Source organism: Poecilia formosa, unplaced genomic scaffold (genome assembly GCF_000485575.1).
Source record: "Poecilia formosa unplaced genomic scaffold, Poecilia_formosa-5.1.2 Scaffold537, whole genome shotgun sequence".
In the NCBI taxonomy this organism is placed as follows: Eukaryota; Metazoa; Chordata; class Actinopteri; order Cyprinodontiformes; family Poeciliidae; genus Poecilia; species Poecilia formosa.
This window is the reverse complement of record NW_006800476.1, coordinates 163,157-190,509: the sequence shown is the minus strand read 5'-3', so window position 1 is coordinate 190,509 and position 27,353 is coordinate 163,157. Positions and strand designations below refer to the sequence as shown.

The 27,353-nt window shown below is 36.5% G+C and overlaps 4 protein-coding genes across 4 annotated transcripts; 1 reads left to right on the top strand and 3 right to left on the bottom strand.

Moving 5' to 3' along the window:
• Positions 1 to 1,286: 1,286 nt before the first annotated feature.
• On the bottom strand, positions 1,287 to 4,150 carry LOC103129338 (Fc receptor-like protein 5). The gene is made up of 4 exons (XM_016665007.1): positions 3,814 to 4,150; positions 3,473 to 3,718; positions 2,379 to 2,531; positions 1,287 to 1,391 (listed from the first exon to the last, which is right to left on the bottom strand). Exons 1-4 carry the CDS (start codon positions 4,133 to 4,135, stop codon positions 1,342 to 1,344), a joined length of 771 nt encoding a protein of 256 aa, XP_016520493.1. The 5' UTR covers positions 4,136 to 4,150; the 3' UTR covers positions 1,287 to 1,341.
• A 1,809-nt stretch (positions 4,151 to 5,959) lies between these two features.
• Positions 5,960 to 8,550, bottom strand: LOC107834170 (myelin-oligodendrocyte glycoprotein-like). Its single transcript, XM_016665009.1, has 5 exons — positions 8,469 to 8,550; positions 7,290 to 7,640; positions 7,157 to 7,222; positions 6,991 to 7,068; positions 5,960 to 6,038 (listed from the first exon to the last, which is right to left on the bottom strand). The coding sequence occupies exons 1-5, from the start codon at positions 8,548 to 8,550 to the stop codon at positions 6,028 to 6,030; spliced, it is 588 nt and encodes a 195-aa protein (XP_016520495.1). The 3' UTR covers positions 5,960 to 6,027.
• A 3,515-nt stretch (positions 8,551 to 12,065) lies between these two features.
• On the bottom strand, positions 12,066 to 17,969 carry LOC103129336 (butyrophilin-like protein 2). Its single transcript, XM_007540388.2, has 8 exons — positions 17,809 to 17,969; positions 16,292 to 16,627; positions 14,848 to 15,189; positions 14,241 to 14,591; positions 14,121 to 14,147; positions 13,991 to 14,020; positions 13,254 to 13,358; positions 12,066 to 12,209 (listed from the first exon to the last, which is right to left on the bottom strand). The coding sequence occupies exons 1-8, from the start codon at positions 17,876 to 17,878 to the stop codon at positions 12,133 to 12,135; spliced, it is 1,338 nt and encodes a 445-aa protein (XP_007540450.1). The 5' UTR covers positions 17,879 to 17,969; the 3' UTR covers positions 12,066 to 12,132.
• A 2,253-nt stretch (positions 17,970 to 20,222) lies between these two features.
• LOC103129335 (uncharacterized) lies at positions 20,223 to 24,913 on the top strand. Its single transcript, XM_016665001.1, has 5 exons — positions 20,223 to 20,267; positions 23,049 to 23,306; positions 23,420 to 23,668; positions 24,005 to 24,145; positions 24,858 to 24,913. Exons 1-5 carry the CDS (start codon positions 20,237 to 20,239, stop codon positions 24,911 to 24,913), a joined length of 735 nt encoding a protein of 244 aa, XP_016520487.1. The 5' UTR covers positions 20,223 to 20,236.
• The last annotated feature ends 2,440 nt before the right edge of the window (positions 24,914 to 27,353 follow it).

Here is a 27,353-nt window from a genome sequence, read left to right as displayed (position 1 = left end):
TGGTCAGGTCACCCTGGTCAGGTCGTCCTGGTCAGGTCGTCCTGGTCAGGTCACCCTGGTCAGGTCGTCCTGGTCAGGTCGTCCTGGTCAGGTCACCCTGGTCAGGTCGTCCTGGTCAGGTCGTCCTGGTCAGGTCATCCTGGTCAGGTCGTCCTGGTCAAGTCACACCGATCAGGTCGCCCTGGTCAGGTCGCCCTGGTCAGGTCACCCTGGTCAGGTCACCCCGGTCAGGTCGTCCTGGTCAGGTCACCAGTCTGTTGCAGACATTGAATTTAGTCTCCATGCAATTCAGTGGTAAAACTGACATCATTAATGTTATTTACAATGTAACTAGAGATATCTTAAATAGATATTTTGTCAAATCTATAGTTAGAAATATCTTAATGTTCTCATAATAAATATCTGGAATGTAAGTTCAGTGAAACCAGTGTTATGTTATAATGACCTGCTGCACCAGTGACTAACAGCCTTTTGTCACTAAGAAACTAATAAACACAGAAACAGAACCAAAACACAAACAACCCAAGATCTCGATACCATAATTTTATTTATTTATTTTTACATTTTAGTTGAGCAAATAAAACAAATTACTAAACAATCTCCTAATACAGTAATGATATAAGAGCAAAAGGATGTTGAGCCGGCCCAAGGCAAAAGCAAATTAAGCAGCTGCTCTGTCAAAGCCAGTAGTTCACTGGTCATTTAACAGCTTCTATCAGTTTGTTACATCAGTTACTGCATAAGCAGCCGACTATTAAAAAGGAGTAAAGAGTGTTACTCTTAAAAATACAAAATCAACCTTAAGCTTATTCTACAGTTGTACATAGGTTCAAAAGAAAAATAACTGATTGCTACACACATGATTTTAACAGATGTAATAATGATTATAGATATTTTGTTGTTAATCAAATCAGTTTGAACATGTTTGTTTGAAATATTCGTGTAGCTAATCTGGAAGCTGCATTAAGCTGAAACACCAACATCTGCAAATAACATAAAGGCAGTTTAGAGATTCCCATTCAAAAGTCAGTGCTGCTGAATAAATAGAAACCTTGGAAAATGTCTGATATATGTTTTTATTTCCTCTCAGCTCATAGTGGCTGACTTGTCCACAATATAACCATTTGCATATGTTACTAAAATACTTATGTATCAGACTATAAAAAGTGCAAAATATATTTTATCTGAACTTCATATAGTCTATAAAATCAGATGAAAATACTTTAATACTCTGTTTTGACTGGGAGAATAAATCACATTTCTCTGTATTTTTAATATCATTCGTCTTATTTTTCATTTTGCTTCAATAAACAGATGATCAATATTTTGTCTTCTTTGTCTTCAGTTCAACAAAACGTGATCATCAATTCTCCTTTTCATATCAGTCTTGGCTGCAAGAAAAAGGACAACAATTACTAACATGATAGACATTTTGAAATTTAACAATAATTAAGAGAGGAGCATGTTAAATGATTACTACCCATTACTTTCCATTAACTCCACCAGGGGGCGGTAGAGTTGACTAACATTTACATTTATTTTGTCTTTTGCCTTCTTTAAAACCTCCTTTACCACTAAAGTCACCAGATTAGAACCAGATTTAACATTTTTACCACATTGATTGTTTTCTTTGACTTCAACTCACAGGAGAAAAAACACACGGCCAAAATAATTACAGTGTCAAGATCTTCAAACCTTTGACTTTTCAGAGAAGATCATAATGATCTGAATCAGAATGTCTCTATCGTCAATGTGTAAACGATGAATTTCATTCAGTGCAGCTCAGTCTGGAGCAGAGGAAGTGGTGGGTCACAGGGTGTTTGTAGGAATGTGTGAGAGAGATAGAAAACTATTTCAACAATAAACTGAGCTTCCCATAATGTTTGATAACTGGGATCAATATTCACAGCTGTAATAACATAATATAGTCAAAATATATAAATAAAACTTGGTATATGCGTTATGTATTGCTCTGATTAAATGAATGTTACTTTGACTAGAATCACATCTCTTTTTATTTTGAAAAACCTTGTTCTTCCTGTTCTTCTTCTGACTCATCTCTGAGTCCACATTGCCAAATCCTCCAGCTGCTCTAATTTTATCAGATTCACTTAGAGGAGCAGAAACTAAAGACGTACTGACCAGTGGTCAAAAGAGTACAAGCCAATATTTACATCCCATTAAGAGAGTTTGATGTTTAAGAATACATTTGTTTTTATTAAAAAGATGTGATTTCTAAAAAATACTATGATTTTAGAGCAGTTTCAGTAAAACAGGGATACCCCAGGATAAAAGGAGCAGAAATAACAGCCTTTGTTAAATTCAGGCAGAAAACATTTTCACAATAATTTTCCATTGGATAGGATGGTAAAACTCACCTCGAGCCCATTTACGGTATGTGTAAACACACAAGATTAGTATGATGGTGTAGAGGATGAAGAGCAGAATGAAACTAATCACTCTGATCCAAGGAACATCGGGACCAGGAGGAGGAGGAGGAGAAGGAGAAACTTCTGCTTGGGGAACTCTAGCTGCAAGCAAAAACAATACAATAAAATAAAATATTTAATTTAATTTGTGGTACACGACAGCTATAAAACTTTCAGTCACAATACAAAAAGGAAGAACCAGAATCAGGTTCATCCAGCAAGTTATTGTCCACCAGAAGTGCTGAAGTCCAGACCTCAGGAGCTGCAGCTCTGCAGCCTTTAGATGCATCTTTACTCCATCAGACCTGAATGCAGTCAGTCTGTAACGAATCAGTCTCTGATTCAGGCTGGAGCAACAAGGCAACTTGAAGATTGTTGGGGTCTGCAGAGGTTTTAACCTTCACTGGCCTGTAAACGTCTAAGGAAACCTGCTGGATAGAAACGTTTTCAACTGTTTTCAATAATTAATTGAGCAAACCATACAGTTTGACAGCTAGGATCAATTGGAATGATTGAACTGAAATGAATTTTTATAAAGTGCCTTGAAACGACATTTAGATGAATATAACTAAAGTGACCTGAATTGAATTGAACCGATAGGTTTAATTTTTTTTATATCTGTTTATATAGGATCAGGGTAAGAAAAGCTCAGTGGCAATAATCATTTAATGGTAAATTACAATTTTATTAAAGGACTTTGTTGGAGTGTCTTTTTGACATAAACTGAACAACATCTACTGCATTTTATCCCCTATTTTTAGAACATTATTACAGGATAATTAATGGTACTTTACTCTGTCAGAACATTTGTGTAATTTGAACAAACTTACTTATTCTAGCAAATATTTACTTAAATAAGAGAATATAGCCAGAAAAACAGGTTTCTTTAGCGTGTGCATTGGAGGCAACGCTTTGGAGATTGAGATGAACAATAGGAGAGAGGCAGGGGCCCATTTTGTTTAAAAGTTTTAACCAAAATCCACCTTTTCTTAAAGGTAACTCAGTTCTGACAGCCTGAATGAAACAAAGCAGTCGATCTTCACCTCTCACTGCCAGCCAGCTCTTCAGTGACTCTCCTTTAAAAGGATGGAGACACTTGTAGAAACCTTCCTCTGCTTCTATGATCATTTTCCCTGGTTTCTCTCTCCCAATGAAGACATCATCTCTGTGAAACTCAGCTTCAAAGTCTGAAGTGGATTTGCCATATGGTTCTTTGTAGGAACAACCAAGTGTCACATTTTGTCCCTCAAAGACAGGATATGAAGGACTCTCAAGGATCACGGTTTTATCTGAAATGAAAACAATTTTATAAGAATTACATTAACTTAAAAAGGTTAAAATAACCACACTTCAAGTAAACTCAAACAAGATGCATGTCCATTACCAGTAACAGTGAGATTGACTTTGTTGCTGCGTTCTCCTCGCTCAGATTCACACCAGTATTCGCCGGTGTCTATTGGAATGAGATTCTCCATATTGCAGGATGAATTTCCAGGGATTCCCCAGCCTCTACGACATTTCTGAGGAGGCCGGTTCATAATCTTCCTCATCACTGTCCAGCCGCTGGAGTTCCTCACACAGGCAAGAACAATTTCATTGTACTGGAAGAACTGGGATCGGTTGGGAGTGACAGTCAGTGTGGCTGCAGACAGGGCCGTGCAGAGACCTTTGGAGGGGCAGGGACTCAAAGTTAAAAAGAGGCACATTGAACAAGATCTTAAAATACCATAACAACGTAGCAACAACCCATATTAATCAAGAATCTAATATTTAATTGGATCGTACTATATCATTGTCATCATATGGGGACAATGCAAAGCAAATGTAGTTTATTTTATCAGGTTTAATGTTTCTGTTTCTGCTGCTGGCAGACCTGGAGGGCTGAGCTAATCTGAGACTGAAGCTGTTAAACCAGTGGTTCTTAACCTGGGTTCGATCGAACCCCAGGGGTTCGATGAGTCGGTCTCAGGGGTTCGGCGGAGCCTCGTGATGACGCCCCGCTTTGCCATCACTTGCTCCAGAGGATCACGTTACATTGCTGAGCCAATCAGAGCTGCGGAGGAGCCCTGATTGAAGGAGCTCCACTGTCAGCATGGATTTGAACTTGTGTCTTTAATAACTTCAGTAAAGCTCAGTTTTTACCAAATTCTGTAGTCTAAATCTGCTCCTTCGTCACGTCTTTTGGGGGTTGGTACTGCCTCTAGTGGCGTGGGGGTGGTAATACAACCAAAACACTGAAGCTGCTGCATGTATTTGTGTTGACCTGGAATCTATTTTAATTTCTATTTTATTGCATTAGTTTGTGCCACTGTAAACAGTTTCTAACTAGTAACAATGTATTTTAAATTTAACTTAAAAATGTATTTTCATATTACAAAACTTTTTTTTACAACTATTAGAAAGTAAAGTTAATATGGTTTCTATTCCTGCTGCACTGTCATTTATTCTGCCTCTTAATGTGAGACTGTAAAAAGTATGATAAACACATTTGATGCTCTCAGCACAAATCAAATGTTTTGCTTTATTTCCAGTTTTCTCTTAAGTGTCAGCAGAACATATTAGAAAATGTTAAAACAATGTTTCATACCTTCATATCCAATGTGATGCATTCAGACATGCAACTATAGAAAATACAGTGACAATGTAACATTTTCAGGCAACATAAAATAAACGTTTGATAATTGAAGGTTGACTTTTTTCTCCCCTTTGAAGCATCTCTGGGTTTTAAGTTAGTTCAGAAAAAGTTACTTAGTCAAAAAATCTGAAGAAAAAAATCAAGAACTTCAATATAAAAACAGAAAAAACGTGAATGTTTATGCACTTAATTCATATGTATAAACATTCAGGTATTTATTTCTCATTATTTTTGTAAAAAAAATAGTAAGTAAACAAAGATGAGTCATTGTGATGCATCAATATCCAAGTTTGAGGCATAAACAACTTTATAATTACACAGTAAGTCTATACTTCACACTGAACAGAAATATTTTCAAAGTATTTAAAAGACAAACTTGAACAATATTCTGTACCTTTTACAATGTATAATTTTTTAATAGAATTCTTGAAGTTATTTTTAAATTGTGAACTTTTTAAAAATGAAAACACCTTTAGATAGAGACGCTGATCTAAGAATGTAAATGAGAAAAATGCAACAGATTAGTTCTGTAAACATTTACCTCACATTAATATTAATTATAAAAATAGCTTTAAAAAATAACTGATCTCTGATCAATTTCTCTCCATATGAAATATACAAAAAAAATAAGAATAAAATAACACTAGTTTCTGAAAGAAATCACTTAACTTTAAAAAATATTATAAGAACAATAAATTACAGTAAATTGACTAAATTGTTCACAGATGCATTAGAGGGAGACTGTTGGGACTCTGTGCTGTAGAAGTCGGTTGATTTTGGTGTCTGTAAAATCATAAATCACCTGGATTATGTTTGACGCCAGCAGGTGAAAATGACAAATAGAGGGACAAGATGGGATAGAAGAAAGTCCAGTGTTGGCTCGGTTCTTTGTTTGTTTTTTTGGATCTCCAGAGGTAAATGAGGCTCATCCTGAGGTTTCAAGTCCTCCACAAAGTCTGACGTCTAACGACAAACTGTCAGGAGAAGAAAGAGGACAGTTAACCTTGAATCACAGCCAGCAGTTCATCCATTTTAACATACATTCCACCTTTTTATCATAAAGGACAAATAAACAGGAAATTTGATTCTTTTTCCAACATATTTTATGAATTATAAGTTCAATAAATTGACCACTGAAGATTTAAAAAAAAAAAGCTTTAATCTGTGTAAAATAAGTCACTTTATTTCAACATATCATTGTAGACATTCATTTTATTAAGAGATTAATCAATTATGCATTTTTGCTCATTTGTTGACGTCGCACCAGAGGGACGTGTCCTGGAGATGTAAGGTGTAAAATCTGTGGTGTTAGCATATGCTAACTATTGTGGTGCTAACTATTATGGCTGCTATCTTTATTAGCAGCTATAAGATGCTGCTAATAAAGGCAGCAGCCTGTATTAGAGCTACGTCCTAACTGAACTAACTTTAGTTAAGTTAGTCCTAAAACTAATTTAATCATATAAATCATATAAAACAGGCCGTTTACGGTGCTGCATATCAGCATTTTAATAAAACAGGTTTGTATTGTTTCATGGCTGTGGCTCAAGGTTTTGAAGATGTATTGTGGCCTCATAATGACATTATGACTTCTAGCTCAGAACTTTAAAGGATGTTCAGGTCAGAGTTGCATTGATGTGAACATTTGATGGTTCACTACTGACTGCAGGAAACTCTGACAGTTGGATTCTATTAACACAGTTGTCCCAGAGCTAAATTAAACACAAATTTATGCTTTATTAAGCACTCAGAAATTAGTCCTGTTTACAGGAACCCAACACAGCTAAACAGTTTCCAAAACACAAACATGTGGAGGAGCATGTTCCTCTTGTCTGTGAAAGACGTTTTATTTTTCAGCCCAGCAGAGCCCCGTCTAATCAGTCAAAAAAAGAAAAAAGCAACGTGTTTTACTGCTGTCTGACTTACTTTTTTTAATGAAGAGGGAAGAAACGATGATAATGAATATTAGAGGAGCCCAGAGAACATTCCACCAATCCCGTTTATCTGAAAGCAGAAGGAATGTTAAATGATGGTGAAAACATAATTAAAGACGCCTCTTTCCACAATGAGGGTGTGATATTGCACACTTTACCTGTGGACTCTATGTTAATCCTGTCCTTTGGCTTTGACAGGTTTCCAGTCTTTGGTGAATCTGAGACTGTTTTGGAAAATGTTGTGTCAGAAGCGTTTTCCATTTGAAAGAAAGGATAACATCATCTACTCACCCAAGAGTTGAATTACTGCATGTGTCTTCAGACTTGGGAGAAAACATTTATACCGCCCGCTGTCGTTAACGGTCACATTGGTGAGTTTCAGGGTTACGTTTCCAGATCTCAGGGCCTCGGGGATCAGAGACGCCTTCCCGATGTACGACTCCATCATCAGGCTCCTGTCCAGCTTCAAGGCCCTGTACACCAACACGTACTTTTTGGTTGAGTCCTGCCGTTGGTCCAGTCTGGACCACTCCACTGTCTTCCTTGTCGCATCCCAAATTGGACTGACCCAACATGGCAAGACGACATCATCACCAGGAGCAGCTTTGATTGGCTGAGATACACCAATTACTTTATAACCACCTGTAAACAGACAAACATGCAGAATGGTTCATGTTGTAAAGTCAGTGCTCTCAACTTTCTACATTTTCTGAAAATTTACTTTAAACAAAATTCACAAACAGCAGTGGCAGGTAATACTGTCAGCTATGCACAATTAGATCAACTAAGCAACTCTGCCGTAGAGCCGAACGTAAATGACGTAAAACTCAACTTCACGTTTATTATGAAATCTATAAAGACTATCACTCAACTAAAACATGCAAGGAGACGTTCTTGGCGGAAATCAAACAAAAACATGAACGATGCTCAAGTTTTATTTGCAACAGTTGACAGGTTCACACACCCTCCAGTGACGTCACCACCTGAACTGTAACCAAACACGGCCTGCAGCGAGTTTGCCAAATTCTTTTCAGAGAAAATAAAAAAAGTTAAAGGATTAATCAGCCACACTAAACCCAGTTCCAATGCTGAACCCAGACATAAATGCAGAATGACTCATTTTCAACTACTTTACTATAAAACCCTAGAAAAATATATATAAATAAATGAAGCTCCTCTTCCTGCTGTCTTGTTATCCTACCCGCACCTTTTCTTAAGAAAGTCCTGCATGTCGCTGCTAATAATCTGACCCGAATAGTAACTCATCGCTTTCATCCGGTGTTTCCCCCAGGCTTTGGAAACAGCAGTTACTGCACAATCTGGACAAACTACAGACCGACCTCCAACCTCCGGTAACAATCACCATCTGTAGGTGTTGATATGTCAATTTGTTGACAAATGAAAGGACGACAGCGGTCGGATGTACAGCGAGTAAACTTCCCGGACAGTTAGAGAAACAGTTTTACTCACCGTGAACTTTCTCCACAGAAACTAAAACAAATATGAAAACCCTCCAAAAATTCTTAGACGTTTTCTTCACTCGCAGGAACATTTTCATTTAGAAATGGTGGTAGTTCCAAAAACATGCCTTAATCTGCAAGCCGGTGTAACCCGGAACATAAAACGGGTCAGACATAAAAAGGCGGAGTTATTGATAAGTATGGTAAACCCTTAGAGTCAAAATTCACCCGTTCGTTCTGAACTGGAGAGATGCAAACTGTTATAAAACAGAACCAGCGGTTAGATATCTACCACATGATCCGTGTTATGGCGTATTAAGACTTTTTCATCATAAACCGGCTGCCTTATAGCCGCCCGGCCACCAGATTTACAGAGCATTAGACTCATCATCTTGTGGAAGTGATTTAAAGTATCTTTCATTCCACAATCTAGTCAACTTTTTCAATACTATTAAGGAATTATTGGCCAACTCGCTAAAACCAACTCCCATATCTTGTTTAAAAGCTATTTTTAAGTTTATTTATTTACTAAGATATTTGCACAAGAAACTAGACAATAATTTTGTGATTTTCCAGTGTAGAACCTCCCCAAAACCCAAAACTTGACTCACATCATGAGATGCTTCAGTGGAACTGGAAATCTGTAGTTGGTCTCTGTAAAACCATCTTGCATGTTTTTGGACTATGAAGCTGAAGGACCTGGTAAGAGCCAATGGACACAAGGGGACATTCAAACTCCATGCAGAATCTGAAACCAGAACCTTCTGGCTGCAAGGCACCAGTGCTAAGAATATGGATTATGATAAAGTTAAATATTAAATTAAAATATTAATGATGGTTCATTTTGGAGTTCCCCTTTGAATTACTCAACTACTTTTCTTTTTCAGACTTGTTTTGTTACATCACTCTATATTACAGAAATAACTAATATTCTTTTTAAAGTAACTCTATAAAATATTATTTATTTTCTTTCATGTGCAATATGAAGAATATTTTTGGTTATTAATTACTACATTAGACCTTTTAGCACCATTTAAAATCTATAAAATGGATGCCCTTCCTGACTTAGTAAATAGCTCAAATTAACAATTCAATTAAATCAATTATTACAGATATCTGTTAAAAATCAACATACACAGCTAAAATTTCTTCCTTTTAAGAAGTTAATTTATACTAAATAATTGATAATTTGATAATATATTGATAAATTAGCTTTCTTTCAACAATACATCCCTTTGCAAATAATTGATAGTGGGAAATATTTTGAAGATAAAAGTGAAATTCACAACAATAAAAATGTAAAGAATGTTTTTTATATACACTTTTGACATACATTTAAAAATAAAAGTAAACATTAGTCATTTCAAAAGTATAAATAAACATTTATTTATTTTTACAGCACCAAAAATCCTCACCAGGAGGAATTAGAGCATTACAGTCTCATAATACAGTCTGTTTGCAGGCAGAGATCCTGCAGGGTCCTGTAGATGCTGATCAAATGGCTGAGTTACCTCCTCGCTCCAGAGTCCAGCCAACGACCTGATTATTTCACTCAGGTTTGTTGAAACAGAGACACATCGAAAAGCCTACAGGACACCAGCCAACTGGATTTGAGGATCCCTGATCCAGAGAAAATTTTGTGTTCATTCTAAAATTATTTTACATCCTTGAATCATCTTTAGATGCTTCGTCATCACGGCTTCGATGCCGATGCACCAGTTTGTCCTGGAGTTTCCACTCCACCGTCAGACTTGTGACGTCCAGCTCAGGCTCCAGGTGGCGCTGCAGGACGGCATCCTTCTCCTCTGCTGTGTAGTTGACTTGGAAACGCATCATTAGCCATGTCACCTCACACAGGTGATGTGGTCAAAAATAATACAAAGTTAGTCTGTAAAATCGAAACGCAACAGAAATTATTTTTGATGTAAAGTTATAAACATCTCTAAGATAAATGTACGGTGCATATTTGAAATAAATAACACATGTCTGATCTTAGAAATCCATCCATTGTCTGATTACAAGGCATCTGGGCAGCTCTGGTGTGATAAATATCTAAACAGTTTGATTTATAAATACGTTTTATTTAGTGCATTTTCATTTTTTTCAAAATTACCAACTGAGACATATCAGTTTAAATGGTATGAAATGAAACACACAGTTAAACTGTATGCAGGTAAAACTGGCTGTAAATCTAGGAAAGTAACAAATATCAACAGGGAACCACAGAGATCTCTGGTGGAGGAAACTCTGAGGTAAACTTGGGCTCTGCACTCTGCAGATGCTCCATTGTGACAGGCATGTGATCAGCTAATGTGAACCACAAACAATCTGAAAGTGTCTGAATGCCCAATATTGGGCACAATAATGTCACATAGAGCGCTCTCAGTGTTTTCCTAACCGCCATATAACAGAAGAAGAAGTGCTCAGTATCTGAGCTGTGAGCTTAGCTTGTGATTTTAAGGTTGTTGTCTGACCAGAGCCAGAACATTAACATCTTAATCCTCATTATAGTCCATCATGGTTGTTGTTTTTCTTCCTGCTTGTAGAATAGTGATGTTTGTTGAGTTTCAGTGATGTTCAGATAAATGCAACCTGGACAAACAGACTCAGGTCTGATTTGAAAAGATCAGAAACGTATCTGAAATAGAGCCACATATCTAAATGACCTGGGTTGCATTTCTAAAAATCATGTCTGTGTTGTTCAGACTGTCACGAAAAGGTCACAGATCACATAACATAAAAAAAATGGATTTGGGTCATTCAGGCTGTGATGTCTACACACAGCCTGAATGACTGTGTGTAGAGTCTTTCGAAACAACATATGAAAATGTTGAATTTAAAATTTTAAATGGATAACATTGTCTAAGCTTTTATTAGAAAAGCATAAACGCGCTTGGTTTAAAAAAAATAAGCAGCTCGATTCATAAACTCTTTCACTTTCTTTACCACCGAATAAAAGAAGTAACAAGAAATGCAAACTAGGAATGACTCGTGTAATTCAAACATTACATGAGTCAATGTCAAGTTAAATATGTATTTATAAAGGAATTTAAGAAATCATTGAAACGCAAATTTTTAAATATTTTTATTTTACTAAAGAGGCGCATTCTGTACACTGCCCAGCAGATGGCGACAAATTGCCTTCCAAAAATTTCAATTGACATTTTTTAAAGGTTTTTTTTTACTTGAGTTTTCTTGGCTTTTTTTATGGAGTCACATTTCCACCTATAAGTTTTACCTGAACTGAAGAAAAACAGAATGCAAACATCCTAGAGCTGTAGCTGGAGAATAATATTACTTTAGTTTTTAAGGTACTACTATAAATGTGAACAGAGACTAAATTAAAAATTGCAATATGTATTTATTGTTTATAATTATTGTTTATTTTTAATATGCAAATGATAACTAGCTTCCCACTTATTACATAATACTATCTCACTCAATCTTAAGGAAGCACAATAACTGCAGCACACTATAACCAAAGAAAACAGCTGGCATGTTCAAAAAGCTGTGAGAAAAAGCACAGCTTATTTCTCCTCAGCCTTTTGTTGCTTTATAAAGAACAAAGCCATTTAGAAACACTGATTTTGTTGTTGCACGGCACATCAAATTTTCAGTTTTATTTATTTTTACTGAGAAGCAGCTGTTTGGTGAGCCGCCTCTTTGGGTCCAAGTCATTCACCACCTTGATCATCATGTGGCATCGCTCTCAGATTGTTCTGATTTTCTCCTTCTGGTTCTGCACGTTGACCTATTAAATAACACAAATATTTTATGAACTCAACGTGTTTTAATTATACTTTAAAAGCTTGAATGAAATAATCATACAAAAGAATAAAATACAGATAATTTGATTCAATAACGGTTTTAAATTTGTAGCAGCAAAAGGCAATGTATTTCTAGGACCAGCTAACTAAGCCATTTCCGGATTAATGTAACAATTCTGACAGAGGAGACGAGACGTTCAAGAGCATCAAGAAAAAGTAGCTTCCAACAAATACAACACAAATGAGTGCCATGCATTACCATAATGTCATGTGGTGATGCATGGCATTATGGAAGATATTATCATTTTTATCATCTCACTTAAAATACATTTTAAGTAACACTTCTTTATGTAGACTAATATAACTGCATTTGCAGTTAATGTTAAAGAGTATGGTATAAAAATGTAAATCTTGAAAAAAAAATTTTCCCCTCATTATCAATGCAAAGTGAGCTGACAAATGTAATTTAAATGTTTCACCAAGTTAATTTGGGTTGGTTCCAATTTGATATATTTAGAGACAAAGAGGATGTGACATCATAGGTGACAAAATACAATAAAATAAAACAAAAACATCTAGAAAAATCTAGGGTGGAAAGAATCTCACCTTAATAAATTCATTATTACAGTGTTTCAATTATAAGTCTACTTAAGGCTACTTATTAAAACCATAAGCCATGAAAAAGCAGCGTCAGATTTCTGATCTGAATGAAACTTCTGCAGCAGCAAAATTACTCCAGAAAATGCTATAAAGATTCATCTTCGAGTCTGAATTTATGAGAAGCTGCTATTCTCCATATATCTGCAGTTATTCCCCCAAGATGTTGGATCCAACGCTGCTCGTTCTAACAGACGTAGATGAAAAACTGCTGCTCTTGAGTTCTCTACATTCACTATGTATTGTTCGGTCATAGTTTTTTTAAGAGGAATATCTTTAATTAATCTGTTAGGTTGAGTGTGAAATGTGCTTTGCAAAATGTCCTATATTTCCCTGCCTTATACTATTTGTTAGTCATTTATGTTACTTACCATGTCTTATATATTTCATAAATCCATAAACAGTTATGCAGAGTACAAGTAAGTCAAAACAAAGATCCACACATTGCAACCAAATATTGCAGGAAGATGATTCTTCTATAAAAAAAAACAGAAAGAAAGAAAAGATATGAAACATGTAAGATTTTTCCAATTTTTAAGTTTCGAAGAACACTGCAGACCAATCATTACAGATTATATTAAGGGTTGAGAATTACTGCTGGGCCTTTAATTACTTCATGCTGGGCCAATCAAAACTCTATGTCAATTTTGATTGGCTGATAATTCTGTCAGCCAACAACTACATGTTATTCAGGTGGATGGGAAAACATAAATCAGTGCATCCCCCCGACACCCCCAAGGGAAGGTACGTCAAGGTGAAGGAACGTAGAAAACAGGTTCAGATTTACAACATGCTGTAAACTTGAACCAGACATGCAGTCCAGCTCAGTTTTATTTATGGATTATTATAAAACTTACTTAGTTTTTAAAAAAACAAACTTATTATTAAGTGTAGATGTAAGGAAATACAGGAGTTTGTACTTAATGTATACTTCACTGAAGAATACATTGAATGCATAAAATAGAGTATATTTCACAGTTACAAAGGTTTTGTTAAGTACAGAAACAACTCAGATAATCTCCATGCAAACAGTAAAACATGGTGGTGGCGCGTTAACTTAATATTTGGAAGTTATTTTTCAATAGATCCAAAGAAAATGTCTACTCACCATCGTTATTGTGCTTTTTATGGGGAGGAACTTTTGTGTGGACACAGAAAAACAAACAAACATTAAAATATGACAAAATGCAGCCAAAAATCTAAGATGAGAAATGATGACACTACAGATATTTACACACCTGGACAAGTACACTGATCTGTCTTTACTGGAAATGTTGAAGAAGAATCGTGACAAGATGTGTTAGAAAATTTAAATATTTCCCTAAGATCAGTTTATACTGTAGAGATTTAAAACTTACCAACATTCAAAGTAACATTCACCCTCCTGACTTTCCCATCCAACTTGGGAACGAAGCAGGAATAGTTTCCTGCATCTTCTGTGGTGACATTTTTCAGCATAAGGGAAATGTTACCACGATCCAGCTCTGAGTTAAAGAGAGATGTTCTGTTTCTGAATCTCTCATCTTGCATGGAGGGATTGTCTTTGTGACTTCTGTGAATGTGCACCTTGGAGTTGTTGACTGTCCACTCCAGAGTCAGATCTGAGAGAGAAGACGGGGGCTCCAAATGACACGGCAGGACAGCAACCTGTCCCACCTCCACTGTGACTGGTTCATCTGGACCCACAACCTCTCTGTCACCTGCAGAAACTAAAAATCACAGTTACTGTAAAACATCAGTGCCTTTCTCCAGTAGCACAACAACATACACTTTGGTTTTATAACATTAAGTTCTTTTTAGGCCACAGACAAAAACAAAGAACTGATGTCTAATAGTTCATGTAGCACTCAGGAGTAAATCTGAGTGAGACAAACTCATAATTCAAAGCTTAAATTCATGCATGTGTAATTCTGCGTTGTCAAGATGGCGTCTTTTATTAGTCAACTAAAAATATCACCAACTTACCTACTGTGACAAAAATAGAGCAATAGAGCAACTCCTTTTGCTCTACTAATTGTGAAATTAAGCTGCATTGGTATTTTCCATTGTCTTCGAGACGCACTGCAGAGATTTTCAGGGAAAGGTTTCCTGCAGCCAGTTCCTCGGGGAAAAGCGATAACCGTTCTGTATTTCTCTCTTTTTCCTTTGCAGTGTCATGTTTTTCATTTTCATAAACAATGTTGTTTCCTTGTCTCCACTGAAGTGTTTTTCCAGAGGCGTCTGCGGGCGTCTCAAGGCGGCATGGCAGGATGACATCATCACCTGCTGTCACTTCAATGTGCTCAGAGGGGCAGACTACATTTGGTTCTGTAGAAACAAACATTTAATTTAGAAATAACCTTAAATTCTTTGGTGTAGCCATTTAATAATAATGCATTTCCTTTGTTGTGTACAGTACAGGCTAAAAATCCATATTTCACTATTAATTTTTCTTTAGAGAGCAGTTCTGTTATTGGTGCAAACTGCTGTTGTTGAGCCGATGCTTTGGCATTATTAAAGTAACGTATTGAACATTTTCCAATATCTGAACTTGTCAATACATCAGTAAACAGCAGGTCTTCAAAACACATTTAAGATCTGTTGTTGTATCAACCTTCCAGATTTTTCAGGTCTAAATCCAGAACCAAACGGGGAGAAGCAGCTTTCAGCTTCTATGCACCACAAATCTGGAACAAACTTCCAGAAAACTGTAAAACAGCTGAAACACTGAGTGCCTTTAAATCCAGACTAAAACCCAGCTGGTTAGAGCTGCTTTTAATTAATAACAACTTAAACATTTATCAACATTTTTGATGAAGAATATTCTTGGTGATTTCGATGATTGATTTTCACAAAATGTAATGTTTGTTGCTTGTGTCATAATTGGTGATTATTTTAAGTTTTTATCATGTTGATCTTGTTGCTCAAATGTGCTTTGCAAATAAACACGACTTGACTGAATTGGTCACATATCCTCCTGAATCTGGACTTAAAAGAGACTTTATGAACATGTAGCACATTTATGATACCGTTGTTTCTTAAATAAAGGTTCAGGGAATATTATTTATTTTGTTTTCCTGCTCTGTTATTCTTTATACACCAGGCCAGTGCTCTGGTCCTCAGTTACCCTTTATGTCCTGAGGATTGGGCCAGATAAAAGGTGAAAGCCATAACAAACATAAAGTCTTACTACAAATACATTGAAACTATCAGGGGTTTTGGCCACTGCTCTAACATTTATATATTAATATGTCACTTGGCTACACAAAGGAATGAAAGGCAATAGAAATAAAACTACCAACTTGTTAAAGTCAAAGCATGAAACTAATTTAATTCTGTAAATACCTTGCAGATATTTCTCTCTACATCTAATCATTAAACATGTTTAATATTTGGCCCTTTTGATTTTCAGCTGCTGAGAATGACTTACCAACATTGAGCTTAATATAACACATTTTATTCATGGACTCGGTGTGAACAGAGCACTTATATCTTCCTTCATCAAGGAGGTCTACTGAGGACAGCGTGAGGGACAGATTTCCTTCGGTCAGCCCTTCAGAGGACAGAGACGTCCGCCCTCTGAAATGCTCCCATTGCTTTGAAGAATCATGTTTTCCCCCATGATGATGGTGGACAACATGATTCCCATGTTTCCATTTTACTGTTTCTGCTGAAGCGTCCATTGGTGGCTCCAGGTGACATGGCAGGAGGACGTCCTCACTTTTCACTGCTCCTATGGCCTTGGATGGGCAAACTAAATCTGGATCTGTAAAAAAATATGTGATTTAACCAACTGAGCTTGTATCCATTCATTTACAAATAAACCCCAGAAACAACCACATAATGTCAACAACATCTTGTTAGAGTTTTCACTTTTATTCTCAGGTGTTAAACTTTTTCACCACTTTGTACATTTCCATTAACATATTTCTTATTCTGTGAAATGCAAACTGCTGCCTTATTAGAGATCATGCGTTGTGCATATAAAGTATTCAACCCCATGCGTGGCATGTTTTACCCTTTTTGTTGCCTTACAAATCAAACACAATCAATTAAATCTGATTTTTGGACTAAGAACAAGCGATAGCTAATAATCCCTCTTAAAGTGACTGGCCTAACTCAGCAGACGTCCAGTATGAAGATTATACAACACAAATTAGTGAAAAGGTTTTCCATCCAAGAAGACTTCAAGTCCACATAAGTAAGATACATCATAACCTTTAGAAAAATTTATCTTGTGATTTTTCAAAAACATCTACTACAGGATATTTGTTGCTATTTGTGAAGATTCATCCTTTTATTTCTACTTTGCGAAGAGAATGGACACATTGGGATGTTCCTGTTTATGGGAAGGTATAAACCTTCCCATAAACAGGAACATCCCAATGTGTCCATTCTGTTGTGTCCAACACATTTCCAATTTGCAATAAATGACGTGTCATTTTAGGGAAGAAGAAGTAAGTGTGGAAAGAACAATCATGTGTCAGTTTATTTCTTTTCCTCAATGAAGCCACCTGTGGTTTTGAAGTCTGTGTCTATCTTCCTCATATTTAAATTTGTTTACCTTTTAGTATTTTATGTTACAATGCATAATTCTGACCTTTAAATCCTTTATCTATATATTAAACCTCCTCTGTGAGTAAACACAGAAGTGGTGCAGAAATGAAATGATCTTTAACTGCATTATAGTAAGGAGGAAGCATGTGAGTCATATTTTGTTCTTTGAAGAAGTGTTTACAAATAACATAAACATCTTAGCATTTAAAGATATCCATCAAATTAGGATTAATTTCCCAGACTACATTTGATTTATTGCATTCAGTGAGCAGCTAAACGCACAGAGATCTGGATGATGTCACTGAGATTTATATTATTTCACATTAGATATTTTAGAGTAAAGAAGCAGTAAGGAAAAGTAATAATGAATAAAAATGACCAGTGACCTACCCTTGGTGTCCTCTGTGAGGAAACAATCTGAACAAACAAGCAGCAGCAACATTACAGGAATCAGCTTCATTGTAGATTAATTTTCATATAGAAGCTTGAGCCACGACTGAGGATTGCCAGGATCGGTTGATGCCCTCTGATGGATCCACTTTCATATTCACGCCTTATATCCTGCACCAGGGGCGGGTCTAGGATTTTTAAACACAGTAGGGCACCAATGGAGATGGATTGGGTCAATGCATATTTTGGTTACTGGATTGTCTCATCAGAACTCCCAAAAAACATGAGGTTATTAGATTCCTGCATTTATAAAAACAAACATGTCATTAAATCAGAAGCCATTCTTCCTTCATTTGTGGTAAAAATGGTTGTGCAGAAATTAAAATTTAGCTGAATATTCTTTGCATATTCAAATTATGGAAAACATGGAATGCATGAAACCTTTTTTTTCAGAATTTCTAGAAGCATTTAATTATATATGTACTTTAAAGAAAACATTTTTTAACTTCAGACCTCTTTGATTGACTCTCCTCCCCCTGTTCTGTCTTCTTGCAACTTATAAAACATTAGACATCCTAATTTCATCTAAAAACTGTTGACTAAAACACTAGCAGCAAAAAAAAATTCAACTTTTCAAATGAAATTGATGAAATTGCTTTATTTAAATCATTTATCTAATCAAAACGTCTTCTTTTTTTGCCAGAAAACATTTAGAATTATCCTCATGTCTGTTTTCAAAGTATTCAGCCAATGGTGATGAATTACAAACCCGACACGAGAACAATTATTGTCAATGTAATGATACCAGTGACCCCATCATGCATATCTTAAGACAGGAGTGCCCAGGTCCAGAGCAAACCCTGCAACTGACAGATGCATCCCTGCTCCAACACACCTGAGTAAAAAGGTGAACTTCCCTTATTAGCAGCAGCGCAGCTCTACAAACAAGCCATTCGTTTGATCCAGGTGGGTTGCATCTAAAATATCAGTCACTAGATCAGCTGCAGCTGGAGGATTGATTTTTTTAGGCAGACCTGTGAAGAAACTGTTGCAGTAATCGATGTGACTAAAGATAAAAGCATCAATGAGTTTCTCTACTTATACCCATAAAGTATTCCTCAGAGGACTGGAGGATTGAATTAAAATGTGACACTTTCCAGTTTCCATCATTATTTGCATTGCTTGGTGGTAACATGTCTGTGTCATGATGAGGTATCGTTGAAAGTGGACCCAGATGCAGCGGGGCTGAGGCATTTAGTTTATCAGGGTTTCCTCCAGAAAACCTGCTCAGCCCACTGGTGGGGACACTATGTCTGCCCACTAGCGGCTCACCGTGTTTTAAAACATTTTAAAACTCCGGAGCAGCTTTTTATAACACGGGGTAGTCTCTTCATGCCCTCAACTTGGAACAAGTGAAAATTATTCCTTCCTGAGAAATTGGTGTTTTTTGTTATTTTGTCTCTGTTTCTGCTCTGACGACTTGTTTCTGGTTTCTCCATAGTGCATCACATAAAATTTAACCAGGAAGTTGAAGTCTGTCAGAAACTCCTCGGTCCGCCCCTTTCTCTATGATGAGAGAACAGAAAGTCCCTTTATGTTAACTCTTTATTTGACGGGGTGGCAGAACACTGACAGTGTCGTATACATGACTTAACTCCTGTCATGAACATGAAGGAGTCTTCATGAACGTTTGCGACTGTTGTCATGAAGTGTCATTTGGTAAATAATGACTCCTATGATGCAAAATTGAAACATTTAACGAACTTTTAATACAAATTTTAATGCAACTTTGCATTAAAAATGTCATTATTTACCAAATGACACTTCCTGACAACAGTTGTAAACGTTCATGAAAACTCCTTCATGTTCATAACAGGTGTTAAATCATGTATATGACACTGTCATGTCAGTGTTATGCCACTCCTTAAAGTAAAGTGTTACATATTTGGTTTGTGGAAATAGTAACACAAATATTTGTGGTTGTCTTCTAAATCTAAACTTTGATTTGGTTTTGAAAGTATGGCTGTTGCTCGTTTCCTGTTTTCTGAGCAGCTTTTCTGCTGAGAAACGCTCACAGTTCTCATAAGACCTGGTGGAAAATATTTTGTGCAAAGTGTGACTGTGGTTTTCTGTGCAGAGACAAAAACACATTGGTGTTATAGGGCTGAGTTGGACGGCTATTTTCTGAAGGTGTTGCACATGAAAATCATTGTAACTATGAATTAATTTAATATGACAACAGAACATAAAATTAAACAGAAACAGAAAACTTGCTCTTCTAAACCTGAGACACTTTAAAGGAATCTCTACTGAAATATTATCAGTTATATTTTCTAAACATTTTAAAGACTTCCTGTAGGTTCATCACCTTCTTGTCAACGTGTTAAAGCTGCTGAGTTAGGGCGAAGTGATATCATCGGCTTTCGATATGGCGCTCACATCACTGTGTTTCGTCCTCTGTAAGTGTATTTCCTTTAACAACTTTCTAATATTTAATTTGTTTTATGACTTCTTCATTTTTCCTCAGAAATCAAAGACTCTGTAAGCTACATTTCAATTAATATATTTTTTTACCCCGGCATGTCTCTGTTTTCTCTGATATAGAAAAACTGACCAGCTTTCTTGGGTTTTGAAAATAAAATGTAAAGATATCCGACTGTTTCCATAAAAAAATATATTAAAGTCAGACTGCACATTTCAAGATAAACAAAGAGGCTTTGAATAGAAATCTAGCAATTATGTCAGGTATTTTTCATGGAAAGCAAATGTGACAAAGGAACTGCATATTGGTCAGTATTTGTTCAGAACAGCTTATCTGGTTCAGTAGTTTGGTAATAGCAGGTTGCACTGTGGCAGCACCTTTGAGTATTTTACACCATTCAGAGAGATTTTTAGTCAATGCAACTTAAGTCAAAATGGGAATTCAATAAATAATATGATCTTACATTTTAAAATGTACAACATAAAGGTAAGGCTTATTTTCACTTATCTAGATTTGTCTAAACTTTAGAAAAACATATAGTTTAATACATTCACTTAGAAAAATGTCACTTGCATATAAATAGCTATTTGTGCAACAATGTGAGGAACATTTAAATATTTACTCATTAGAAACACATTCAACAGATGTCATTCTCTCTCTTTTTTCAGTGTTTACTTAAACAACTGAAACTGTGGCAAAAAAGGAAAGACAAGAAACTACATAATGGTAACAACAAGAGAAGGGTCGACATTGCTTGAGAATTGTAGTGGCTTACATAACATCCATGAAACGGGCAGATATATTGTTTGACATTCATGGCAATGAGGAAATATGAAGGTTATCCAATATTTCCTCTACTGTTTGTTCCTTATTCTGTTTGTTGGGGTGCCTACACTGAACAAAAATATAAACGGCCCATGTCAAATATAAGAGTTTTATGAACATTTGGGTTCTCAAACTATATTTTCAGTATTTACTGATCTTCATATCTGCATTGATATCATCGTGATGTGGCCATTTGTAGCGGATTGACAGTCCTTTGAACATGATGGGGTCTGTTGAGGAGTTTGATTGTGACCCAGTTGGTTTCCGGTAGGCGGACAGTCTGAGGTGTGATGCGTCTGTCGTCCAGACCGATAGTCTCATCAGATGTGTGCATCCCTGGTCTTAACTGATCCCACAGATGGACGAGCCAGACGTGGCCATCTTGTGTTGGAGTGGTCACATGTGGCCAACGAGGATGAGGTCGATTTGCAGAACCGCCAGTCTGTTGGAAACCAACTCTTAAACGGCCGATGATCCGATAATGGACACAGAGCCGTGCAGCTGCTGCTCTGGACATCCCTGCATCCAACATGCTGATGGCATAACATGAGACATCTGAGGCTTTATGACTTGTGACAAAGTTTGACGTTTTGGGGCCTTTCATTGTTCCCAGTCCAAGGATTGTCCAGTTGCTGCTCATTTTGTCTCACCCACTGGACATGCCCCAGCCATGCACTGAGTAAAAACACAACTCACTGAGTAATGCTCACCGATGGCAAGTTGGATTAAAAATTATACACAAATCAAGAGAAATATTACTTTTGTACAATAAAAGTCAGCAAATGCTCTTTTACAGTGGTTAACTCCACATGGCAACAATATTTGACATGGGCCGTTTATATTTTTGTTCACTATACTTGGGTATTTATTTTGTGAAAATAGATTTATAATAAAAATTATGTGAGATGGAGCAAATCTCCAGGGTTAATTAGGTGAGACAGAACATTTCTCTGTTACAATAAGGAAAGAAAGTAAAGAGAAAGTCAGACACATGGTAAAGAGCTGGTGATGAAACCCCAGATCCTAAACACTCTAGTCATTTAAAACCTCTCACTCGGCTGTGGTGACTTTACTTCCCACCACAACTTCAAGACAACCAGTAGGTGCTGCCACAGTTGCCATACAACAGCTAATTTCTATGCGCCTATAGAGATTGAAGCCATTGATTTTCCATTTTCTCGATTTTTGTGTTTTTTACGTCCAACCTGATCGTTTTATAATCAGAAATTGGAATTCATATTTAAACATAAAGATGGACTCAATTTGAGTAAGAATATAATGCAAAACTGGTTTTGATATCAGATATTCACCTTCTCCTGCATATTCAAGACAAGGCCATGGGGGGAAACTCTTTCAGCAAAGCGGATCCCCTTTCCTGCTCTGTCTCCCTAAAGGTCAACCAGAAGCCATTTCAGCCTGTCATGAGACATAATGTCTCCAAATGGCAATCCCTGCTCCAAAACACCAAAATCAGAAGACATCCAGAGGATATGTTTGCCAGATGCTTCTCAGCCAGTCGTTTTCCAACCCTGATTTTATTCTTACAGTTAAAACCCAAAACTCATTGGTGATTGCTGGAGGAAAAGTCTCCTTGTTCTCCTTTCACTATAACATTCATTTACCGTATACTCATTAGTGCAGATGTTGCCCCTATTCATCTTGCTTAGTTTATGTCCAGCTTGTCGACATAGATTTAAGATGTTTAAAACAGGTCTTTTTGGGAGAGGAGCATTTCCTGACGTTGAAGTTGGCAACCTGCTCCTGTGTGGCTGAGGTCCAGTTCCTCTAATCATCTTTCCCCTTTTCATTTATCATTGTTGGGATCATTCCATTGTGATCCATTGCTATACTATAACAAACCACCTCCAGGAGTCTTGTACTCTGACAGAAACAGTGTGTTTAAAAGTCCTGTTCTGTAATTACCTCCCTCCAGCCACGCTGAGTGTCACTCCGCACCGATCCCAGTTCTTCCAGTATGACCGCATCACTCTGACCTGTGTGGCAAACTCCAGCAATTGGACAGTGAAGAGGACAGTTTCCAGCATCGCTGGTCAGGAATGTCAGCACGGCTGGGCCATACCCAGCAACTCTTCCTGCACCATTGAGGACGCCTACCCAGAGGACTCTGGGGAGTACTGGTGTGAATCTCAGGGAGGAGGATGCAGCAACAGGGTCAACATCACCGTAACTGGTAACAGCCAATGGGCTTGATGCATTTTACAGTTTAAATACCTAGTTAGAGCTAAATGAGTGGTTGTCACAAAGCAAACATTTCCTTAACATGGTGATTAATGTACATTCTAGCTAACAGTGTGATCCTGGAGAGCCCACCGCATCCTGTTGAGGAGGGAGAAAATGTTACTCTACGTTGTTTTTACAAAGAAGACAGCAATGATGAATCCACATCCGATTTCTCTGCTCGTTTCTATAAAGATGATGTTTTCATTGGGAGGAAGATCCCAGCGGAGCTCACTCTGAAAGCAGAGGAAGGTTTCTACAAGTGTCAACATCCTTCTGACAGAGAATCACAACAGAGCTGGTTGGCAGTGAAAGGTGAGGATGTGCTCATATATTTGCTTCAAACTTAAATCAATTACATTGATTTAAGTAACCAAGTTTTCATTTAATTACATAAATATTGGGAACTCATTGAGAGCTGTGAAAAAACTCTTATCGGGCCTAAAAAATGGCCAAGGCAGCAAAACGATGCCCATCAAACATTGAGTTGGTTTTAGTATAAAGGGTGCTTCATGAATAAGATTGATTGATTGATTGCCTTGAAACATGTTTTCAAAAACTTTCTGATGGTTTTAAAATATCATTAGACATCTGAAGGTATTCATATTTTGATATTTAAAGCTAAAATGTTATATTTTTGTTTCTTCTCAGCTAAAAATCAACCAACAGATTTTCCTCCCACTTCTCCTCCTGTCATATTTTGGCCCAGATTAATATGTGGCTCTGTGCTCTTCATCTTCTACACCTTCATCCTCATCTTGTGTATACACACATACAGGAAATGGGCACGAGGTAAGATCACCTGATAGTGAAATAACAGTTGGTGAATTAATTGCACTTACCAAATAGTTTTTTTGACTTATAAGAAATACATTAATATGATCTATTATGACTCAGCAATTTGCACTCTATATTAATTTGATTCAGCAAAGACCCTTTGGGTTTTGTGTGAAGGAATGAATATATGGAAAAGCCCCTCAGGACCACTGTAAGGTATGGTAGAGGATCAGTGATGCTGTGGGACCGCTCTTCTTCCAGAGGTTCTGAGAGCCTTGTTCAAATCCACGGCATCACAAACTCTCTGAAATACCGAGACATTTTAAATCAAAATGTAATGGATGTGGTCAGAAAACTGAAAATAGATCCTCATTCATTCTCTGAGCAGAATAATGGTCCAAAACATCAAAACAGAAACGGTTCACGAGATAAAAACCCAACTTGGATCCATGATAATCTTCCTCCTACTTTAATCCTTTAAAGTTTCTACGTTTTTTCTTTAAAAAACAAAAAAAAAACGATCACAATGACAATATTCAGACCAACGTTTTGTAAACTAGAGATGGCTCTCTGGCACCATCTAGTGTTCACGTTGCAAAAGAGAATGTGTTTTTTATTAAGATAAATAAATAAATAAATAAATAAATAAATAAATAAATAAATAAATAAATAAATAAATAAATAAATAATTGCATGGCCAGTGATTGTTTCTGTGTTTTTCCTGCAGCTCGAGTTGATAACAGAACAAATGCTGGTGATGATGGAGAAAAGAGAAGACGATGAGGAAGAAGTGGAGAAATCAATGTAAACAATTAGTCCTGTTTATGAGTTAAACAGTTATATAAACCAAGTTAGTCATCTGTTTATCCTGACATATTTCTTTGTCATTTCTTTGGAATCACTTGATTTTTCTCTGTACTGAATATCACTTCATCTATAAATTGCTCTTTTCCCAGCATTAAACAAGACATTCATAATTCCTGCTACTTGATATGTTTTTCCTTTAACTAGAAGGAAAAACTAGAAGGTGAAGGTAAATCTAGATTTACCAGATTTGCCGTCTGGTAAATCTAAATCAATATAAGCAAAGTTCAAATGTGGAGTTTCTGAAGGCTTAATTATTGAGCTACATTTGTTTAGCATTTATGATGACATCAGTTTAGATTATGTTGTACCTATGATAGATTAATGTAAAAAAAAATCAGGCAGGTGTGTATTTTTGTTGAAAACTGTTGAACTTGACTGATGCCATTTATAATAGTGTTTATAATTTATTGGTCTATTTTAAATTAAGCTCTTATGTATTTGAACATGTGATGCCTTTGTTTAGCTAGTTGGTTCAGCTGTGGCCATTTGAAATGAAAATTAATGAAAAAAATTATATTTTTTGTAAAAATAAATAGATACATATAGTAATAATAATATTAATAATAATAATACATGAAAGAGAGAGAAAATAAATGTCTACAATTCATAAATCAAAGTGTGAAATTGATATTGTGTCGATCTTTGTTCAGTACGTGGTTTTGATAATTGTGGATCACATTTTATTTTAATGTTTAATCGAGTCTAAAAACACAAATTCCATGATTTCAGCATTTCTTCTGCTGAGGAACACTGTCGCATTTGTCGCCATCTGGTGGCCATCTTTCAGGTTGCACCACACTTTTGTCAGCCTTGTCTTCCAAGTAAAAGAGGAAGAGAGACCATACAGAGCTAGGACAGTCAGTGTTTGTTGTGTCTTTTTAGGACCACAGGAGGTTCAGGACTCCTGCCATCTGCAGGTAGAAAACAAATCTCAACTTAAAGTAACAAAAACTCTGATTACTCACTTTGTTCTCACCTGAAAACCACAAAATGTTACTGACAGATGTAATAAAATCAAATAAAACACAAACAAAATACAAAATAAGATACAGTCATTTCATGTTCAAACAATGAGTCAACTTTATTTAGATATTTATGTAAAACGAAATAGAGCTTAAAATCAGAGTCACAAGATGATTATTGACACAGTTTGATCCAGAATCTGATATTTGTCCGATAAATAATGACTGATGTCCTTATGTGATGATTGATGATGATAATCACAGTTTACAACAATATTTGGTCTGACAAAGCAATAAATGTAATTAGTTAGCTGAATAAAAATCCTCCTGTGGAGTGATATCCTCCATTGCAGATCAGAAACAGGAAGGGGCAGCACCCAAACAAACTCCAACAGTACAAAACAACAAGATGATAAAATAGCTTCATAAAGACATTTGATCTCTGGACACTGAAGAAATGACAACAGTCATCTCTCCAAAACAACAATGAAAAAAAAGGAGCTGAAACTAAAATAGACATTTTAACCAACTGGACCTCAAATCACTGCTGACTATTTAAGTTTAATAAACTCAGCAGAGGATCCATCAGGACAGGAAAATGAAAAGCAAAGTCTAATCGCAGCATATAGAGGCTGAGTGAATCTGGTCTGGACTCTGTGGATCAGAGTCATGGTTTTAGAGACGCTGTAGAAACACAGAATACCTGCTGTCTGATCCAGATAAACTCCTATTCTGGAGGAAACTGGACGTGCTAATGGAGTTTTAATGTTGTTGTGATGAAATGTGTAACTGTTTCTGTCATAATATAACGACCAGGATTGGTCATCGGATCCCAGTCTTTCTGTTCTGCTGATGTTCTTGTATGAAACGGCTACAGCTCCTCCTCCTCTCCACTCCACCTCCCAGTAGCAACATTCAGTCAGACTCTCTGTACTCAGAACCTGATAACATAAACCATCAAATCTGTCTGGATGGTCAGGATAAAACTGTTCATGGTTCACAAATGTTACTTTTCTCTTCCCCGCAGATAATAATAGAAATCTGTTTAAGGTGTTTGGATCCAAAGTGATTATTTGTGAAAAATTTAAGAATCTATCTCTGGTCTTTGGTTCTGGTTCTGGTTTTGATTCTAAATCACCGACTTTAATGGATCTTAGTGAATTTTTTCTCCATGTGTCTCCCGGGAGGTCCTGTGTTTTGTCTCTGACCTCTGACACAGCTGCTGTGACGTCATTAAAGTTTTCCTGGGGTTGAATCTCAGATAAGAACAGCTTGTTGTGGTCTGTGTTAATATCCAGAGTGATTTCTTGGGAATATTTTAAGAATCCATCTCTGGTCTTTGGTTCTGGTTCTGACAGTAGAACATTCACATCAGTGACCATCAGTTCAATGTT

Coding starts and splice junctions, on each gene's coding strand:
- LOC107834170 (XM_016665009.1), bottom strand. CDS start 8,550: ATGTTCCTGCGAGTGAAGAAAACGTCTAAGAATTTTTGGAGGGTTTTC. Junction 7,223..7,289: donor TGCAGTAATTCAACTCTTGG/GTGAGTAGATGA, acceptor TTTCCAAAACAG/TCTCAGATTCACCAAAGACT. Junction 7,069..7,156: donor GATTAACATAGAGTCCACAG/GTAAAGTGTGCA, acceptor TTCTGCTTTCAG/ATAAACGGGATTGGTGGAAT.
- LOC103129336 (XM_007540388.2), bottom strand. CDS start 17,878: ATGAAGCTGATTCCTGTAATGTTGCTGCTGCTTGTTTGTTCAGATTGT. Junction 15,190..16,291: donor TTATATTAAGCTCAATGTTG/GTAAGTCATTCT, acceptor TTGTTTCTACAG/AACCAAATGTAGTCTGCCCC. Junction 14,592..14,847: donor CTCTATTTTTGTCACAGTAG/GTAAGTTGGTGA, acceptor TGTGATTTTTAG/TTTCTGCAGGTGACAGAGAG.
- LOC103129335 (XM_016665001.1), top strand. CDS start 20,237: ATGGCGCTCACATCACTGTGTTTCGTCCTCT. Junction 23,307..23,419: donor GGTCAACATCACCGTAACTG/GTAACAGCCAAT, acceptor TGTACATTCTAG/CTAACAGTGTGATCCTGGAG. Junction 23,669..24,004: donor GAGCTGGTTGGCAGTGAAAG/GTGAGGATGTGC, acceptor GTTTCTTCTCAG/CTAAAAATCAACCAACAGAT.
- LOC103129338 (XM_016665007.1), bottom strand. CDS start 4,135: ATGTGCCTCTTTTTAACTTTGAGTCCCTGCCCCTCCAAAGGTCTCTGC. Junction 2,532..3,472: donor GAGCTGGCTGGCAGTGAGAG/GTGAAGATCGAC, acceptor TTTTGCTTGCAG/CTAGAGTTCCCCAAGCAGAA. Junction 1,392..2,378: donor ATACCGTAAATGGGCTCGAG/GTGAGTTTTACC, acceptor TTTTTCTTGCAG/CCAAGACTGATATGAAAAGG.